The 13,161-nt window shown below is 36.2% G+C and overlaps 1 protein-coding gene across 5 annotated transcripts; it reads right to left on the reverse strand.

The window, feature by feature from the left end:
- Positions 1-835: 835 nt before the first annotated feature.
- Positions 836-7,561, reverse strand: LOC133709726 (uncharacterized). Of its 5 annotated transcripts, none has more exons than XM_062135562.1 (14): positions 7,292-7,561; positions 5,957-6,341; positions 5,599-5,788; positions 4,807-4,890; positions 4,482-4,723; positions 4,177-4,396; positions 3,507-3,586; positions 3,337-3,421; positions 2,608-2,739; positions 2,401-2,514; positions 2,242-2,292; positions 1,656-1,740; positions 1,521-1,577; positions 836-1,291 (listed from the first exon to the last, which is right to left on the reverse strand). In XM_062135562.1, exons 2-14 carry the CDS (start codon positions 6,178-6,180, stop codon positions 1,194-1,196), a joined length of 1,662 nt encoding a protein of 553 aa, XP_061991546.1. In that variant the 5' UTR covers positions 6,181-6,341; positions 7,292-7,561; the 3' UTR covers positions 836-1,193. The 5 variants fall into 5 exon arrangements, with proteins under 5 accessions (XP_061991546.1, XP_061991549.1, XP_061991548.1 ...); XM_062135565.1 differs by having other exon boundaries at positions 5,599-5,773; positions 7,292-7,560; XM_062135564.1 differs by having other exon boundaries at positions 2,242-2,289; positions 7,292-7,560.
- Positions 7,562-13,161: the final 5,600 nt, after the last annotated feature.

Consider the following 13,161-nt stretch of genomic DNA (forward strand, 5'->3'; position numbering starts at 1 on the left):
TCTTATGGCCATCCTAGTCTTCATAAATAGCATGCAGCTTTGTTCATCTCTGGTGATTCACTTTTCGATGTTGGAAATAACGACTACATATATACTTCAACTGAGTTTCAGGCAAATTTCTCGCCATACGGGGACACTTTCTTCGGGTACTCCACTGGTAGATTTTCAAATGGACGTCTAATCCCGGGTATCATTGGTTAAGATTATCTCCATTTTATTCGATACTAGAGATTGTTACACAACTAGCTAGTTGAATATCAACTACTACCACTTCTACATCTGTTTGTATGTGAAAGGGGCCTTCATGGTGGATAGGAATGAATGGTTCTTGGAGATATGCAAATTTTGTATCATACATTTGAGCACCTGCTGGGGATTGTGCACTGCTTGGTATGTTGAGTATCATCTTTAGCCAGATCCAGCGCATTTCTTGTTATAGGAGAAACTCCAGAAAGTGGGAATGTTGGGTTCTTCTAAGCATAGTGGGTTTCAAGGTCTTGGCTGTGATTGTACTCCAGGCTCTGGGATTATTTCTACAACTAGCATTTCTTTCTATTCGAAACTGGTGTAGAATAGATGATACTCTTAACATACACCATCTATTGCATTCCAAGTTCCATTTCCAGTTTACAGCGAGTAATTTGACATTACTGGTTTATGCAATTGATGACTGGAGTTTACAATAAGTTTGGTAAACGCATCACCAAACCTGTCTTCAAATTTTACCATTCCAGTCCCAAATTGCATGTCGATTTTTCAAACTTGAACCCCAAAATGAGCAAGCAAAGATCCAGAATTCCCAAGACTTCTCCCACACGAGAGGGGGTCACACTGGTGACGATTTACAAACATTTTCTCTATAAAGCATTGGTAGGATTATCACCAACACAAGTTAAATACATGAACAAATTTTGACAATTGTACACTGATTTTTGCATCTTGACAATGGAAGGAAAAAAAATAAAGAATACACAACAATTTTCAAAAGAAAAGGCCGATATTTACTTTGCAGAATATATATGACAAAAAACAATTTAGCAGACCCAAAAGCTAACTAAAATGCCAAACCACTTGTTCTGAATGTTAGGGCCTTTGCCTTCCATCTTTCGCACAAATGATAAATTAATCACCAAATCGTTCTCTTTAGTTGGGATCTCTACTGACACTGGGAGTTATGCGAATTCCAGTGCACTTCACTGGGATCCACTGTGTTTCTCAGGAACTTCTAGTTGGGGAGGGAGGAGTTTCAAAAAGCTGCCTTGAATAGGTTGATTGGTTGCTGACTCATCATCTGACATAGACAAACCAAATTAATAAGAACAAATGAACACTTTCTTTAAATGAATCACTTGGATTTCTTCTAAATCCAGGATAAAAAGTACCAATTTCTCTTTCTGTGAGTTTTTAACATTTGATACAAACAATTGAACTAGAATGTCAAACCCAACTCTTGTGTTAATCCACATATCCTACCCCTTAGTTTCACAGCAGAAAATAACCAGCTATTTAGAAGATCTTACCAAAAAGGGACTTGATGGACGGCCTCTTAGGTTTTGTGCTCTTCTTCTTCAAATCAGCTGCATTATTGCATACATTTAAGAAAATTTGAACACAGAATAAGTGAGTAAGCATATATAAAGGATGAAAAATAATACCTATCCCCGGCAATTGATTATCATTTACAATTTCGAAGTTCTTGTATGTGTAACCCACAAAGTTGACATCCTTAGAGGACAGCATCTATAATAAATATAGCAATTAGTCAAAGCCATTGTTAGAATATTTATACCTCATAATTAACACATTAGAGAAAGTACACAGCTTCTAGTTTATTGTTATAGAACATTTTCATGCAAAATTACTTGTTCTCCTGTAAACCTGGGTCTATATAGAAGTGATACTGGCAAAGTGCATACTTGATGTAGAAGAGCAGCTACTATTCTCTCTAAAGAAAGCATTCAAGTAATTTTCTCATATACATATACATCTTTTGACTTTTAAGAAAATGAGATCAAAGAGAAGCTATCTTGAGAAAAGTTGAAACAGGCTTCAGTTTTGATAAAGCGATTTCAGCTAACCAACCAACATCATATGGAACCCCATATTCAGTTGAAACAGAGCTAAGATTAGTTGACAAGATGCTCAAACAGCAGAAGTAATATGAGAAAGTGACATAAATATACCAGAGCAGAGCTCTAGCCTTACAAATGGGTACAATTGAATTTGAAACTATGGACGAACCTTTCTCCATGGACCAGCTCTTGCTGACGTTTCAATTTGGTTGTCAGTCTGCTACAAGCAAATCACAAAAGAGTTAGAAACGGTTAGCAAAAACATGCCTGACTGCCTAAGAATGGAAATTCTATCTGTGTACATGTGCGCAATGAAGTTAGACATTACCTCTTCAAACTTCTCAAAGTTCTGAGTATCCAATTCATCATTGACCTCAGGGATAAATGCAGCCTTTATTTGATACAATTTGTCCCATTCAATGCCTTTAAACCAGGGATGAGCCTGAATATAACAGGGCCAACTAGTTAACACCAATTACGAGTCCAATACTAACATTAGATTAGAGAATCTAGAACAGAACACACCACACAACACCTTAATTTCATCTGCCCCTTTAGTTCCAAGCCTCTGATCTACATTACATAAGAGTTTACCAATGAGATCCTTTGCTTCTGGAGAGAGCTTAGCTTCTTCAGGAAATTTCAAATGAGTCCTCCAATTAACTATCTGCACAAATTGAGAAAAGAGGTACTTTTTGGTCATTAATGACGGCGTGGGAAAAAGAAAAGAAATAGAATGGGTCAGTAAAACTATTCGAAGTTGGGACCATTAATGTTAGGGTAGTTCATCTTCATCACTCTAGAGCTACAAGCCTGACAACTTAATTTTAAATAAAAATGTGTGAATAACTGAAAAATGCTTTCAAAGAAGGATTCAGCACTAAACCCTGAATAAGATATATATATAGTATGACATGTTCGTAGCTTGAAATATATCCTGACCAAGAACCCCCATTGAACAAAGAACTTTAAAATACTACCAGTTATAAGGATTTCTTTTCTGAGAGAAAAGAATCTATGACTATGCTATCCATGCAATGAAGTCTGAAGTTTGTTGATGCTCTGTTTGTTTCTTGCTATCTAAGGGACTTGGTGAGAATCAAAAATCTCTAATCACTAGAAAGCAAGCTCGATATATACACCGATCACAAACATGACCACAGAAACTACATTCTACCAGTGTCATCCACAGTCAATGTTCCTAAAGTCATACCATGGTAGATGTTGACATAAGAATCAAATAGACAAGTGTTCTTCAAATTACCTTCCTACAAGTTGACATGGGTTCATCTGAATAAAAGGGTGGATATCCCACAAGCATTTCATACATGATAGCCCCGAGAGACCACCTGTGACAGCATAACAAATATCTCATTGGGGTGTATCAAAAGAAAAAATATATTTGGAAAGGCAAAGAGATTATTTTACACTGACCAATCACATTCCATTCCATATCCTTTCTTCAGCAAAACTTCCGGGGCAATATAGTCTGGGGTTCCAACCGTAGAATAAGCCTGCAACAATGGTTAAAGAACTGTAAATAACCGCATCGTCACAAAGGGTGTACTTACAATATCTCTAGGTTCAGTCCAGAAAAGGAGATATCTATAGGTATATGATATTAGTAAATACTCTTTTGATATTGAGAAGAAAATGGGGTAATGCTATTTAAAATACATCTAGTCATAAGCAACAAAGAATAATGATTGGTAATCGGATGTTTGAATAGTCAAGTTAGAAATGAGGTGAAGGGAGATGAAAATAGAAATGTGAAGTAGTATGAAAGTTAAAATCATATGGTTACTGAAGATGCATGAGTCAGTATTATTTTCAACGAATCAGGCAACATGAATGATTTCACGGAAAGGGCCCCAACTAGCACATAGAAGTAGGACTTGTGTTCTGAACCACATAGATTTGTATTTTTATCAATAAATTCTTTGTTGAGTTTAGGAGCATGCTGAAGATGGTAGGATACTAATGATAGCTATGTAAAAATGATGGTATGTAAAAATTCCTTCAGAGTAAGGACTCAAAGAAAAGTATGCTGAAGATGGTAGGATACTAATGATAGCTATATCAGGAACATGATAATAGAACTTACAAGCATCCTCCGATTTCTCTGCCAATGCTGCAGTTGCTCCTGTTGTGTACGTTTTGGTGCTACAGGGCGTCCATCACTTTGAAGCGCCCCACTAAGGTTTTTTCCCATAGAAAAATCCTTTTCTTGGAGAATGCTGCAGTCCAATGGCTTACACAATCCAAAATCTGATAATTTCATGTGACCATGTCTATCGAGCAGCAAGTTGTCAGGCTTAATATCTCTGAAATGTATTAGCACAAACAAGACATAAGATAAAGATTATAAGCATATATATGTCTTCCAGGCATACTCAGATAAATTGTTACCTATGAATGTAATTATGTTTATGAATGGATTCAATAGCTAGGACTGTTTCCCCAACATAAAACCTAGCCTCATCTTCTGTCAGTGTATCTTTGCGCATCAGTAGAGTCATCATATCTCCACCAGGGAGATATTCCATAATGAGGTATAAGTACTCGTCATCCTGGAAGGAGCAGTAGAGCTTGACAATACAATTACTGTCAACCTCTGCAAGTAGATTCCTCTCAGCTTTCACATGTTCGACCTAAAGAAAAAGATATGTGTGAGCACTAAACTAAGGAAAAATCGAGTTAGATGGAAGGAGAAGGCCTGAAAAAACAGGTATACCTGGCCTCTCCGAAGCATTTCTGATTTCTTAAGCTTCTTCATTGCATAGACCTGACCAGTTGCTTTCTCCTTACAGATTCTAACCTACACCAGAGAAAGAAAATAGGTAAAAAAAATATCTTGGTAACTTGAATGCAATGTTTTTTTTTCTATTTATTCTTTTTTATTTATTTATTTACAGCAGAAAAGTTTAATAGAAAAAGGCAATAAAGTGCAATACATTACAATATTGTAAGGCATAATGCATGAAAACAAGGCCACCTTATCAAGAATAATTATGTATGCCACAAACAGTCGAACTGTTTGTGTATTATGAACTAGGAACTCCATGCAATTTAAGCACTAACATGCAATGATGGTACTTTTTATCTATTTTGTTTATTTAACAGATGCTACTAGAGCACATTTGACAGAAAAAATAAATAAATCCAGACACGGTAATGTGGTTTTCCAGGCACATCAGATCTAACATAGGACATATGTCAAAACTCCCAAATCATAATCATTGTGAATATACAGCTACATGTACTTGTTCTCATGAACTCTCCTAGAATGGACTCTGCAATATTTAAAGTTAAACAACAAAAGAAAAATGGATGAGGGAGAGGGAGAGGGAGAGGGAGAGGGAGAGGAAAAGTAAGAAAAATGTAGGTTTATAAAGAAACTCATTTGCAGTCACACGGCCTTTGCTTTCTCAAAACCCATTCAGAGACTCAATACAAAATGAATACACAAATTAGAACGTGGTATGTGGTATAACAGGAAAACACATTTACTAAAAGAAGGCCATACCTCACCAAATGCACCCTTTCCTATCATTGTCAGCGGCTCAAAATCATCAGCACCCATCTTATGCCTCTGAATACGCATATATTCTGTTTCCTTCTTCTCTAAATACTTTAGCAAGTTGTTTTGCTCTTCCTCAGAGACTTCAGCATCAGCCAACTTCTTTTCGAGTATATCACGTCTGTATAAAAAGTATCTACCATCACTCCAAGTAAAAGAAATAGATAAAAGTCAAAACATAGATTGATCTCATTACTTTCATACTCAAGCACTGTAAACAATAGCATTGAGTACTTTAGCAAGATGCCTCACAAAATTACTCTGTCTAACAACACATATATAAAGAGAATTAGCAAATTCATACCGCTCCTTCCTCTCCTGCAAACTTTTCATTTGCTTCTTGTAATGATTCTCTATATACTGCTTTGCAGCTGCAACCTTCTGCTTGGTTACATTTGAAGGTACTTCTTCCGTTGCTGTTGGTCCTTTTGACGCCTCTTTCCCATTGCCTCTTGTATCCCTGCTCTTTGAAGACTTCACCTTCTCTTTGGACTTGAATTTTTTCAACAAGGACCTTACAAACTCCATTTTTTTTCACTAAACTAATTCAAAAACACAAAACCCAGTCTTTTAAATGTACATTTTATCTCCCCGATACTGAAGTGAACAGAAGTCATCAGATAAAGAGTCTCATAGAAACTTCTCTAAGCCCATTCATCATCAACTACACATTGAGCAATGCATGCTTCCTGCATTGACAAACAAACCAAACACCCGTTAATTAACCAATTATAATTCAAATCACATCCCCAATAACCATCTCTATCCGATTATAAACAAAAACAGATGGAAAACAATTGACTGCACTGTCTGTTGTAGTCAATGCAAGTAACATTCACAAGACAATACAAGATCACAAACACATCTAGTCAAGAAAACAAGAAATACCGGAAACCAGGTCAGTCAGCCAAAAGTTTCTCATTTGGATTCCTAGCATGTAGTCAATGTGGTACTCAATTCACAGTCAATACCACTCAATAACTACTCAATACAAAATACAAAACCCATTACAAGTATACCATAAACAAACCCACAAAGTCATCACCTTTGTTGATTTTTGTTTTTTTGAAAGAAAAGAGTACAAATTGACAGTAGTCAAATGTCATGAAAATTTTCAAATCTGGAAGCACAACTTCCATCCATTTACATTTTCGGCTATAACAAGAACCAAGAAAAGCCCTTAAATTAGCCGAAACCCACACAAACAACCACATTACTAAAAAAAACAGCAAATCTAGCATCCCAATCTTACTACTTTCTCACATTTTCACAGACAACTCAACATACCCAATTCCGAAAACTGGAAAAAGAATCCTTCTTGACGATCCGAACAACCCAACTGAGATTACCCAATGACATACACTACAGATGAATCACTTCCCACTCAAGAACTTGTTACCAACCTAACCCACAATTCGATCAAACCCACAAAATTAAAAAAAAAAAAAAATTTAAAAAAAAAAAAAGAATAAAACAAACCAAACCCAACAAAATCAGACAACAAGAGACAGCGACAGTGGGGATAAAAATCCCAACTTGACATACAGCAGTGAATTGAAAGCAAATCAGAGTTTCGATTCAAGAGAGAGAAAGACAGAAGAGAGAGAAAGAGAGAGAGAGTGTGGGTTAGAGTACAAACCCCATAGGAAAAGTGAAGTGGGAATGGGAAAGTGAAACCCTAGAGAGATGTTGTTGTTGTTGGGTGTTGAAGAAGAACAAGAAGAAAGTAGTGGAGAAGTGAAGAAGAGAAGCACTTGGTGTTGTTGTTGTTGTTCATGAGTTATGATGATGATGATTCTGATGCCTCTCCATTGCCATTCCCTCTCTCTCTCTCTCTCCTCTCTCTTTATTTTTCCTTTTTTCCTCTTTCTTTTTCAAAAGTTGCCAACTCCCCTTTGACTCTTTTCATAGCTAGCATTACTCTATTAGCTTATATATGTATGTGAGTTTTCACTCATTTTAGTCCATTTTTTATATTTTATTTCCTACTGTGATTGTCTCCCTGTCTCTGCATTTCTCCTCTTTTTTTATATATGATTTTGTCTACAAGATTTTCATGTATGATTCATTTCAATGGTTGCATCTATAGTTTCCCTATATCAATTATTCTCATTGAAATGACAGAAACTATCTATAGTTTCCCTATATCAATTATTCTCATTGAAATGACAGAAACTATATGCTCTAATACACATGAAGAAGAAAAATATCTCCGTACATTACGTGAGTGTGAGATGATCAGAAACATTTAGCGTACGTATCACGGTCTATGTTACAACTAATGAAAAGTAAAGTAAACAATGACATGAGTAATAGCACAAACACATTGGAAAACATATTATTCATGCTGAAGTTTGATTAGGTTTAAAGAGTGGCGAAGAATGTATTATGTTAGTTGCTACTATTTCTCAACATAAGAACAATTGTGCATTTCTATTGAAATTTTGGTTGGCCGAACAACGAATAAGGAGTCCACATCAATGTGTATTTAGGTAACCCTAAATTAGTTTAGTTTGTATCCCGCCATGCAACATGAAAAAAAAAATAACATTGAGATAACATATGATCTCAAAGAAAATCAAAATTTTCCATATTTATGTAGTACATGACGGATCATATCCATTTCCGCGCAAAATGACGTAAATGAGATGTACGTAAAAGGTAATAAATACTCTATCAGTAACCAAAAATTGATGTGCTATAATCATTCCGATCAAGACCCGGACATCGATCACTGGAAAAGGTCGCATGTCTGCATGTGAAACCAAAGAACATAGGTAGCGAAGGATTTCATCAAGCTATGAGTTGTGGAGAGATGGCCTCTGTCTACAAGATAGTATAGTGACAATTTTTTAGCCAAAAAAAGTTACAAACGGTCTGCTTCTAACTCAAAGTACGACCAACGGACCTGGACATTTCTTCTAAGACTAACAATACAAATAAACAGAGCTAAAAATCTCTTATACACCATGAGGTAGCAAGATAGCTACTAAACCGGAAACAGGCCATAAAATAGTTGGATCTAAACGCCGGATACTAACTAAGCCATGACTTAAACACATGAAGGAAATGAATATTATGCTCTAACCACCTCCACCTCTCGAGTCTCGATCAGTGAATGCTCATGATAAGATGCAGATTAACATCACCATCACAAATAGTCGTTGATGTGATATTGCAAGAGATGCAGCACGACCACGGCAAGTCACTGATCGGATCCCAATACTCATCAATAATACCCAGGCTTGACCAGGAAAAAAAGAAATAAGAGCCACACAACTTGTTAGAGAAAAAGAAGATGGAATTATTTGTCTCACAGGGCCGGAGATGGAGGGTCCGATGGAAGGAAGAGCCATTATGAAGAAGGGAGGCTTGGTGACCACATGCAAGAAGCAAAGAAGGAAGAAGCATTCTAGGTTTTGTAATAACCCAAAGTTAATTGGTATTTTTCACACCGCATCTTATTTTAAAAAAAAAAAACTCGATTTATTCTGAAAAACATTTATTAAAAAGTTATATTTTAAACTACTTAATTATTAATAGTAATAAACAAATAAATGTATCGCTAGCCGCCTAGCCACAACGAAATGCCTCATAATCAAGCTACGATAAACATTTGATTTAAACTACTAAATATATAGTCTCAGTTATTTTTTTTATCACTTCTTTGCAAACCAAGCACTATAAAAATGGAGCAACTCCAATAGCTTCTCTATAATTTTTGTATTGTAGGGAGTCAAAGTCAAAGTTTTAACTTTTTGTTTCTTCTCCAACTCCAACAGATTCTCTATTTTACAGCAATCTCTAAAATCTTCATAATTTTTCCTTAAAATTTTAGAGATTGATCTAAATTTAGGGAATTTGATTTTCTCTTTCCTTACTATCTCTAAAATGGAGATAGTTATAGGAAATCTGTTGGAACAAAATAAAGAAAAATCAAAATATGAGGAAGCTGTTGGAGTTTCTCAAATATTAAGACCCCAGGTGTAACTAGTCTTATAAAACAATTAGAAAACAGTGATGGTTAGCTGGACCACTTTAGATACATTATTTTCTTATTCAATTCCAACAACCACTCAGATACATATATCCATTAGGAAACTGTCCAGAATAATTCCCAGACAAAACTACAAGGACTTCACTCAACACATTCAAAAGCCTTGACTTGCGCCTCAAATCCAGCAACTCCAAAACAAACATTTCTTTGCAATCACTCTCTTTTGAACTCAATTCTTCTAATCTTTCTTCCTTAGTCATTACAAAAGGGATCTGTATGGCTAAAGCAACATCCCCTCTCTCTAATTGAGGTCACATGTCTTTGTATATCCAAACTATGCTTTTATCATTTGGGAAAATTACCCTGCACTCCATTTCATACGTGGATGTTTAACCCATCCTTCACTGTAATGCATCATAAGGTTTGTGGCACCACTTGAAACTTTGATGTGCTATGACTACTTAATTTGCCTTAATTGGGTTGTCAAAGTTAAGGGGGTGATGATGACCAAGTTTGAAGGAATTATGGTTCTTTGTTGAAGGTATAGGGTGTACTTTTTGATGGGGTAAGCACTCACCCTTTAGTTAATTCTTACGTACCAAGCTAGTTGAATCTTTTTTGAAGGGAAGATAAAAACACTAATTAATTAGATAAATGATTACAATCCCAAACAATAAGAGTAAGAATTAATCAACTATGGTCAATGTAGTAAGACAAACGCCAAATTTTTTTTTTTTTTTTTTGAGAGAATGTAGGTGTCAATCCATTGATGAATACAAAAAATATTACATATAATAGCTCACCCAAGAGAGGGCTAAGACAAGATTGAGCCATATATCCTTAGGGAGCCCTTAAAGGGCTAAACCCGAACTAGAATAGTAGAACATGTCTACCTAAAATGTAAAATTATCCAACATCACCAAAAGTAACTAGTAACCTGTCACTAGGGAAAGTTCTGGAATGAAACCAAGAACTAACCCTAGTATTATTCACTGAACCCTAAGATCACCCTACGCAAAGGAGGATCCTAGAGGACAATGCTAAAGGAAAAAATCTAAACAAAACTAGATTTAAAACCCTAAACAGACTGGACCCAAAACCATTCAAGTGTAGCCCCTAGACAGCCCAACAAGAAGAAAGCCCAAGCAAGGCTAGCACTCCACCCTTTGACCCCGACCCATGTCGAGAGCAACCAGGACACCAGCCGCCTCCTACCATCGCCACCTGCACCTCCTGGACACCCGCCTCCGCCTTCACTTGCATACCCAGTGCACGATCCAGATTAGATGACCACCAGACGATCGATGAGCAGCTGCCCTCCGCTAGCCAACCGAACCATATCCATGAGCAGTGGCGTAGCTACAGTAGGGCGAGAAGGGTCAAATGACCCTTCTCAGTTTTTGAAATTAGCGCATGATTGGCTGATATATACACAACTGCATACATATATTATATTTAATACCATGTTTGACCCCTATGAGTTCTGACATGAAGAAAAAAATTGCTTTTAAATGCTTTGGCCCAACTCTGACGGATTCCATATTTCCATGATAGTCTAGGTTTTTAATATATTTAATTAGTCTTATATATACACACATACTTTATTCATACCACAATTGTTTAGGTACTTCATTAATGTGATTTAGTTCTATATCTATATAAATTTAGGTATATACACTTTGATTTTGTCTCCTCGTTCTCTTTTCACCGTTTTCTCTGGAAGTCTTTTTTTTTTTTTTTTTTTTCCTTCACTCTTTTCCTTCTTCTTCTTAGTGTTATCGTCTTTAAATTTATAAAAGCATTTTTAGAGAAATATCATAAGAGAAAAGCGTGTTTGTTTAGTATTATTATTTAAATTATGACCCTCCTAATTAAGATTTCTGGCTACGCCACTGTCCATGAGGACCACGACGACCAACCACTCCTGACTAAACCACCTCCTCCACCTGCGCCCCCCCCCCCCCAAGTGCCCAACCTCGCTTGTGCCACCAACTCATGAGCCTCAATCTAGGCTAGAATCGATCCAACCGACATGTCGATGCGTCGAGACGCTTATTTCTCTCCCAACCCCGATCTCCCACCCCAGCAGGGATAGCATATCAGTGCTGAGACTAGGAAGACCTGTTTGACGACGTCGCCGTGGAGAATCACTGTCGGACGGAGCACGAAAAAGAGTGGAGGCTGCTTCTCGAGAGAGAGACGAGAAAGCAACCCTAGACCTTCCTACAAACGCCAAATTCTTAACTTCTCGAAGATAATTACCATCAAAATGGAAATTCAAGATAATAATGTGATGTGGCTCCTACGAGCTAGCGGACTTTGTTTATGACATGGCATGAGTAGAGCCAAAAGAGCCACATGATTATTTAACGTGTTAGCTAATAAATTGATTAAATTTGAAGTGTGTGATGAAATTAAAGTGAGGGGCCATAAATAATATAGAGCATAAATGTTAGAGACGTAAAATAAAATAAAAATACAAATAAAGTTGGTTGAAAATGCTCTAAAACAACAAAAAATTATGATTTTAAAATCACTTACTCATTAACGGTTCCTCCACAAAATCTTTTTGCATCCTCGATGCAACTCTAATCGTCTCCCTTCTTCTGATGCAAAACCAAAAACATACATCTACATGTAAGTTAGCTCTGTTTACTTTTTTTATTAATCTGCACCTTTCAATACCTCCGATTCGAGTCTTGAGTTTCTAGTTCAAATATCTCATAAAACCTTAAACCCTTATGACAACTAACACAAATACAATGAAAAAACTAAGGCCCCGTTTGGATGGCTTGACGGTAGCATACAAAAATTTCTCATAGGGTTTAGGAATACAAGATATAGGGCAAAACATTTGGATCTAGGTTGTGTTCATGAACAGATGTGAAGATGTAGAGGTGGCTGTCAGGTTGGGAAGAAGAAGATGGCTGCTAGTTTGGTTAATTTTGAGGTGTAATCTCATTTTCAATAAATATTACCACGTGTCAATATTTTATTAACTCGTCAAACCATGTCAGCATGTTGACATGGCTTGACCGTAGCACAGAAAAATTTCTTGGTATTTTATTTCCATTTCCCACTATCAAAGACAAAATTACATTAATTATCCCTCTAAAAAATTTATATTCCCCCACCAATATTCCTTATAAGTTGATGTTATACCTGTACTTTAATTAGTAAAAGGGTGTTATTGAAAATTATAATTTTATAGGGAAAATTTCACAAATGGTCACTCAATTATGACTCATTCGACACTTTGGTCACTCAACTATTACATTCTCAATCACTTTAGTCACTTTGTTAATTTTTTTCATTAAAAAAAAAAATACTCCTTGGGTGACTAAAGTGATTGAGAGTGTAATAGTTGAGTGACCAAAGTGATATATTTGAAACTTCAGTGACCAAAGTGTCGAATGAGTCATAGTTGAGTGACCATTTGTGGAATTTTCCCAATTTTATATTTCATTCTTATGACTTACCGAACACTACAATAGGATTAGAAAATTAATTCT

The sequence above is a fragment of the Rosa rugosa genome, chromosome 5 (assembly GCF_958449725.1).
Source record: "Rosa rugosa chromosome 5, drRosRugo1.1, whole genome shotgun sequence".
Lineage (NCBI taxonomy): Eukaryota > Viridiplantae > Streptophyta > Magnoliopsida > Rosales > Rosaceae > Rosa > Rosa rugosa.

Coding starts and splice junctions, on each gene's coding strand:
- LOC133709726 (XM_062135562.1), bottom strand. CDS start 6,180: ATGGAGTTTGTAAGGTCCTTGTTGAAAAAATTCAAGTCCAAAGAGAAG. Junction 4,397..4,481: donor AAACATAATTACATTCATAG/GTAACAATTTAT, acceptor AATACATTTCAG/AGATATTAAGCCTGACAACT. Junction 1,578..1,655: donor TAATCAATTGCCGGGGATAG/GTATTATTTTTC, acceptor GCAATAATGCAG/CTGATTTGAAGAAGAAGAGC.